Source organism: Photinus pyralis, unplaced genomic scaffold (assembly GCF_008802855.1).
Source record: "Photinus pyralis isolate 1611_PpyrPB1 unplaced genomic scaffold, Ppyr1.3 Ppyr1.4_LG1, whole genome shotgun sequence".
NCBI lineage: Eukaryota > Metazoa > Arthropoda > Insecta > Coleoptera > Lampyridae > Photinus > Photinus pyralis.
Window position 1 is genome coordinate 66,431,275 of NW_022170249.1, and position 7,683 is coordinate 66,438,957.

General features: G+C 34.5%; 1 protein-coding gene across 1 annotated transcript; it reads right to left on the bottom strand.

Annotated features, from left to right (window-relative positions):
* Positions 1–228: 228 nt before the first annotated feature.
* On the bottom strand, positions 229–1,397 carry LOC116160130 (elongation of very long chain fatty acids protein 1-like). The gene is made up of 4 exons (XM_031473267.1): positions 1,256–1,397; positions 1,011–1,201; positions 580–963; positions 229–531 (listed from the first exon to the last, which is right to left on the bottom strand). The coding sequence occupies exons 1-4, from the start codon at positions 1,338–1,340 to the stop codon at positions 376–378; spliced, it is 816 nt and encodes a 271-aa protein (XP_031329127.1). The 5' UTR covers positions 1,341–1,397; the 3' UTR covers positions 229–375.
* Between the last annotated feature and the right edge of the window lie 6,286 nt (positions 1,398–7,683).

Consider the following 7,683-nt stretch of genomic DNA (forward strand, 5'->3'; position numbering starts at 1 on the left):
GATATGTTTGAATCCGGGTTCGGGAATGAATTGTATGCCATCGGTTGGGTTGATAGAACAGTCTAGCTAGACTGAAGCCTGCTTAGAGAAGATAAAAATAAAATATAATGGTTACGCAATCATCAAACAAATACAGTCCACTAATAGCATTTTGTGAAAAAAATAAGTTGTGCACACAGAGTATAAGTTTTATTTGTAATCACAAGTAATAACGAATGTAAAGGGTGCGTTGTAATATCCGAGACGTTGAGGTGAAGGAAAGGCCACTGTGGCGGTCTATATTCGTTACTATGGCCAATGTATATGACATGGTAATGGTGTCAAAAGTGTGTAAGTTTGTACGAAAGACTAATTGTAAAGGATTGGTACAACGAACTAATCGTGTTTTTGGTTATCTTTGACATAAAAATCCAAAAATAATGTTAAATTAATTATGAGATTGGGTACGCCAAAACAAAATAGCATAATAGGTACCTTGCAAGATGGCGATAATATTTGAGTCAAATAGACTGCTGATACGACCAGTTGTATCTGTAACAAGAGAAGTCACATTTTGCAATATTCTAAGGTATAACCTACCATTTGAATTTGAGTTACCCTTGACTTAACACTTTTTAATTTTTGCTGCATCTCTGGACCCAGAGACGATATGAAGTAATAGGTGTACATGATGATATGAACGTATAAGTTGAGCAATACGGGAAACGAAGCCATTCCTCCTGGATAAAGTTTAACCAGAAACCAAGTGTAAAGTACTGTACTGATATGGTGATAAACATGCAGAAATGACACTTGGTTCGCTTTCTTCCTCAAAACAAATACACATGTTTCCGTAAGTTCTACCACTTTCATAATGAACGTTAACCAAAGGTATTGAGCCATACGAAGTGCTAATGGATCACTTGAGAAATCTGCTTCCTGACAGCCTAAGGTATAATGAGTCGTCCATCCCGCGGTGCTAATCTACACAACATACGTAAACATTTGGAAGACTTTATCGTTTATCTTACCCCATAAATTAATACACAGCAGGCTATCACCTGAAATAAATTGTAAACAGTAAGATAGCCTTTGAGGCTGTATGGTTTCTTATGTGTCATGTAGTTGGGTAAATAAATAAAAACGACGTAAAGATAGGTGATTAGAAGGCCAAATATCGGGAAAGGAGAACTCATCAAAGGCAAAGTTGCCGTCCTCTCATCTGCAAGTGTAAGAATAAATCACTATCGTCGTATATATTTACCTAGGTACTTACCTGCCCATTTGATAAATATCAGTTCGTAATATTCATTAATGTAGTCCATTCCTTCGAGATGAGTCGACCCAACAGAACAATTCATTCTCTACCACATTCCTTATTAATTGCCAAACAATTGTGTTCTACCGTTACGTTGAATTTTTACTTACAAGGACTCGGTAACAAAAGTTAATTTGCATAGTTCGATATAGGTTACGGTGACGATGACGAGGATTACTATCAAAAAAATGTTAATAGGTATACAGTTCGATGTATTGAGGGGAAGTAATTTTATATGCCCCTAGTTGGCCCGACAGATGTCCTGTCTTTAGCTATGCATATTAAATTCGAACTGGATTAAAAAATAAAAATGCAATATTTCAAAAACATAGTGCTTATTGTAATACTTTTTATACGCACCATTGTTTTCTGGCGCGTAAAAACTAATGTTGAAGGTTTTCCTATACGGGAGGCGACATACAATTGGGCATGTGCAAAACATGGATTTTCCAGATTGATCCCACAAACACTTAATAACTGCTTTTGAGATTTATTTCCCGACAAAAATTTATTAAACGTGCTATGCTTTATTTCACTGGTGCTGAAAATGACGTCATAAATGTGATTTGCTCTTCATTGCATTTAAATCGATTAATACACTCAATTAATATACGACCAATCAGCTAGGTGATTGTTTCAAATTCTAACCAATGAGATGAGTTTTTAAGTGATTATAAGCTAGATAGCTTTTTATCAGCGATTAAACGCTAGGCAGCTTTTTATCAGCGCGATAATTAATGCGTGTAGGAATGCGTAAAATATATAGTGTTTGTGAAATTTACCGTTTTGTATTAATCTCCTTAAAATACACTCGAACTTGGTTTTAAATCAGCATAATTTTATTTTTAATACACTCAAATTTTGTTGCCTCCTGGAAAAAACTCTCGATCAAAAGCTGAGTTTCGAGCATTCTGCCGGCTACTCCGAATTAGGTTTTCCTCCAGTTTTCCTAATTCGAAAGTAAATACCGGAGTAGTATAGAACAACTTAAGACCTTCTGCAGGGGCACCTCTAAAAAGCATTATGCGGGTCATTCTGTAATTGGGCGAAAGCCTGTTGAGGGCCTAGAACAAGAGAAGGACAATAAATAAATGAATAAATAAATAAATAAATAAACAAATAAATACATAAATAAATAAATAGAATCTCAAATATGTAAATACGATACTTTCATTCTTCGAACTCCTTTTTTCGGGAATATCCCATTTCTGAGCTGATTTGCTAATCAGAGCTTAGGTTGAATAAACTTGCAAGAAATGTTATATTAAAAAAGACGATTTCTGCAAAAATATAATACAAAATTCGTCCGTAAAATTGTACTACTTGACGAGAGGCCTCGTACTACTCGCCGGTAATGTGCAAATTTCCTGACTTTGTGTAAATAACAACTTATTCGTAAAATGTTGGAGGTGTTTTTCTTTCGCAAAATTCCCCTTATGCGATGATTTTCTCCGTCCGTCCGTCCATCTGTCCGTTAATCAGTACGCCCTTCTGTTCCTCATCTAACTCGAGAGCGAAAGCGATGTCAAACTCTCGCCAATCTATTTCTACGACCGACAGAATCGGGGCTATTGAGTATGAGTCGGATTTAAAGTCGTGTTTCCGAATGCGAGTTGAGTGTTAATAAATTCCCCTACTGAAAATCGTATACGATTCTTCGTATCTTGTGATTTTATTTTTTTGTCAATTTAATTCCCATAACAGACGCGGAACCTACTACAGCTTCATTGTTAGTTGTTTGTCATGCACGGTAGATTTACACAGAGTAAGAAAGCTTTTAGCATATATCATCATATTTTATACTACTAAAATAATTAGAATTACATTACAAATCTGTCGAAGTGAATGTTTACCGGTAGATCAACGTTATTCTGATCCCACTCCTTTTAGTCTAACCTTCATTCATAAAGAACGAATCAAATATTTGGCGGTGTAGTACTGAGATGTGGAATTTCGTTAATTAGGCATTAGGAAGCATTTATTAAATCATCAATAGGTATGAAAGCATTATGGAGAGAAAGGCTTATAATGAGATGAGATGATAAGCTTGGGTTCATAATTGCATAAAGGGCGCTGTTAGACAAACTAAGCTCCTGTCAGTTTCACTCTATCTGAAAATGCCAAAATTACAGTTTAGCACTGCTCGAGCGGAAATCAACAGCTGAGTAATCGATAACACTTCCGGAACAGAAGTTTGTAATTTACTATTAATTATCGAGTAAGTAATTAAGTAGTTAGTTAACGTGCTTCCATATTCAAGAAATTGAAATATTATTAACGGGACTCGCTTCGCTAATAATCTCTAAAAGACTCCTTTACCCATACAGCATAAGCACTTCTTTACTTTTTTAAACCCGTATAGCACTAGTGCATTATTGAAAGGCTCCGATCAGTAAATCTAATTGTGCCTATTTATAAACGGAAATACAATTGCGACCTACGCAGGTTTCTTTAACTTGTTGATACCATAAGCTGCTTTGGGGTGGATCTCTATTGCGTCATTATTGTAACTCCTTTCAGAATTTCCTTTCCGGCAAAGCTACATGTTGCGAGAGTGTGTTGTCGTGTTGCATTTTTTAGAGAATTCTATTTTAGAGGATATCTCAAAATGCCCCGAGCAGAGTTCCCACTCTAGATTTCAGATTCATGTGCCTATTTTCTCTAATGAAAACAAAATCGTGGAAAATATAATAAAGTTATGAAATTCTTATCTCTTCTGGTTTCTTTTATTTTAGTACAAGTAAACACGTGTTAACGTTCAGTGCCTTCAGCTAACAAAATTGAACGAGTGAGTTCGTAAACTGAAATTTGAAATCAGTAATTCAAGCAACTCGGTTCTGATTGAAGTAGGAAACTCTACGAAATAATGGTGTCCTCATTATACAATCGAATGTTACCCATTGAAATTATGGTTATGTAATGTAATTAAACTGTATGATATAGCATCTGACTGTTCAGAATAAAAATCCTCGAGCAAAAGAACTGAGCTCTCTTCGTTTTAAGACCAACATACCATTCGTAATTTTTTTTATCTGTGGCTTAACCTAACAGGGAAAAACTTAAAATTGAACTGAAATTATTTCCAACCTATACCTACTTGTCCACATTTAACTTATGTTCATTTGCTGTTGAAAGTTATTATTTATTTAATTTGATCCCAGTGCTAACATTTTATTAACGAATTTATGCAAAGGCGGGACGTCAGTTAAAATGTCGACCCGCTTAATAATAAACTGGTTTAAATCTAACATTGTTATCATCGTCAAAAGATCTAGTGAGGCTTTTCAACATCTAACAGAGGTAACTCAATTAAATTTGTGGTTTTGGATATCATTGACTGTTAGCGTATTTTCTGCAGACATTTTCTACAAAGGAAATGTTTTGATGCGTTAAGTTGTCTTCGACAATCGCTACGCTTGCGACTTTAAAAGTACAGGTAAAGACGAATCGTTGGTATGTATATGTTACCGTTGATGTACATCGCATATTACCTAATTATTCTGCGGATGCACTAAATATTCTACAGACTAACAACCAAGTATGCCTTAATGTGAAAAAAATCGTTCTTTGCTTAAATAAAACAGTAGAGCTGACTGCTAATTAACTTTACTTTGATATACCTACTCAGTAAAATCAACTCAGTAGTAGCAATTCTTGTTTAAATTGTGAAAAGATAAATAGTTACAACATTTTTGAAACAAGGTTACAAGTTATATGTTATATGTAGTTAAAACTTCTTGTAGTTGAATTTAAAATTACCTACTCCAGTGAAGTCGACGAAAAAACGTTGTATGCAATTCATGTATAAATCGGCGTAAATATAAATGCGCTCGTGGACTAAACATCTCACTCACCAATAAAACGCCTCATTTATACACTCATTGCATAAATAACTATTATATTTGCTATGAGGTGGCTTAATATAAATTATAGCTATGTAACTATGGTAACACAATTTATTTACAAAAGTGAATCGTGAAAGCGTACCAGAAAGTGTTCTCGCTAAAGCTGATGAAAGAGCTGTACAAAGAATTGTTCCCGTTAAGTCGAAATTCGTTTATCAAAAAGAATTTGCCGATTTAACGAATGGATGAATGAAAATGGTGTGAAAACTGTAATGTTGGGCTACTTCAACGAATTTTGATAGGTAGGTATGTTAGTCATTATGTCACTTATTACCTATATTTGATTTATTTTTGATTTTGCCTAATTTTGGGTTACCACCACATCAGCCAGGGGTGCTATATATTCTTGACCTCACTCGAATTGATGTGTATTCGTTTTAAAATGATGTGTGAAAATTCGCATACGTCTATCATTTCAATTCGAATGATATGTTTGGCAACGTAGAAATTGCTAGTAGTTAGGTGACACAACTGAACAGCTTTCTCATAGCTGCGTAAATTGCAGAAATTGCTTACAATGGTTGCGAACAGTGAACTCTATTATAGTTTGTTTTTGGTTGCGAAACAGCTAAATATAAGGAATTTTCAATTTCTCCCAAAAAATCGTACAGCAACCAAAACCACAGACGATGGATGATCACTGCGCGTTGATCAACGTGCAGAAGATGATTTCAGAAAATTTTGGAGTACACACGTATGCATCTCTCCGTCTGTATCTGGCTTAAGGAATTAATCAAGAATAAAGACGAAACATTTTTATAAACTGTCATCCTTCAATTCGTCAAATGGATTTTTATACAGTCTGAATACGGTGGACATGTTCATTATTTTCTAAATTTATATAATCAAGGTACGTCAAGGTATACAAAACATGGCACCTATTCTAAAATTTTAGGTTACAATGTATAAATTCGAGTGGCTTATTCCGCTCGTTGTAAAAACGAATGATATTTACGAATTCGAAATGTTCTCGAACGGTCAAGAATACCATTTGACCAAAGTTCATCGTTTTGGTTGACAAAACGAATAACATTGAATGAAATGAAATTAGTGATTATGTTAGAACGTGACAGTGCTATAATCGTAATGGGATTGGGTCTCGGTTTTATGGGTTCACGTTACAAAAGGGACTTTAGGCACCGTCAAAATTAAGTATCCCTTAAAGTTAAGCATTACTTAAATACCATAGCAACGATTGTCTTAATAATCGTTGCTATAGATTTTAAGTTCGAATTAAAACTTTAAGCAAGGCTTAATTTTGTTGGTGCCTAATTATTTCAATATCCTTCTTTAACTAAGCACAATTAGACCACTACGAGGTCATGTATAATTGTCGCAAGTTGCAGTGATTTATTAGATAAAATACCTTACAGTAAAGGAGAGAAAAAGGTACGCAACCTATGATTTATTTAACTCCTGCCCTGCCGGCTTTAGTAGAAATTTAATTTCTTCTTGAACCTAAGGGAAGGCTATTGATATTGTGTACTATGCAATATTTTACCGTTTTCCTTCGGGAAGTGTTGTACTAAAATCTTTAAACTAAATAATTCATTTATGTTTGATCTAAGGTAGTAGTTGTTGCTATATAAATAAGTTAGAGTTTGTCATTAGAAACTGATACAATAAAAAAAACGTTGTTCATATTGATGTTTAATAGCAGTTCTTATTCAATTTAATACCATCAACAAACTTTAGCCATTCACTCTAAACTAAACCAATGCTGTTTCGGCAGTAGCCCCTGCTCCTTCGAACGAGGTGCCAGTTACAAATCCACTGCAAGTTTGATTGAAAGGATACTTATGGTCGTTATGGACACTATATAAAATAAGCACCTTAATAATCAAACTGCGACGATTACAGTCTTGTTGATTTATCCTATTTTACGAAACGTAAAGTCCATTGAAAATTTGAATCGACCTTTCTTACCACGCTCATCGTATTAGAACCAGAAATATACATATAATTCGATAACGCAACCCTCTTCAATCGGTTTTCCTCGACTTCACATTTAAATTTGAAGTGCATACGTGATCAAAATTCATTATTATCTGTTTAACGTCTCAATATAGGTACCTAATTTTGCCGAATAAACGTTTTGTGATAAACTCAATTATCGAAATAATTTTATTATATACAATATTAGGTCACACGAAGTTATGGTTGTGGTAGTTAGATCGTATCTTATATGAAGAGAAAAAGGAAAATATGATAGATGTTGCAGTAGTAATAAAGTGTACCTATATATAGGTTTATGGAAAAAGGATCGTAAGGAAGGGAAATCTAATTTATAGTGGAATAGGAAAAGACAATGGCCAATGCACTGCTTGCTGATATATTTCACAGCATGGGGTGTTACTAGACTTCATAAGATTAGAGAAGTATTTTTCCAACGTTGCGCTTTGGAAGTTCAAAGTCCGACATTGAGATCAGAAACTTAAATACACTAGTTCTTGCCACTTGGTGACCTCCTTGATGTTATTA

Bases quoted from the DNA above. Each gene is read 5' to 3' on its own strand.
- LOC116160130 (XM_031473267.1), bottom strand. From the start codon at position 1,340: ATGAATTGTTCTGTTGGGTCGACTCATCTCGAAGGAATGGACTACATT. The intron at 1,202-1,255 runs GTAAGTACCTAG...TTACACTTGCAG, and splicing joins GATATTTATCAAATGGGCAG to ATGAGAGGACGGCAACTTTG. The intron at 964-1,010 runs GTAAGATAAACG...TATGTTGTGTAG, and splicing joins GCTGTGTATTAATTTATGGG to ATTAGCACCGCGGGATGGAC.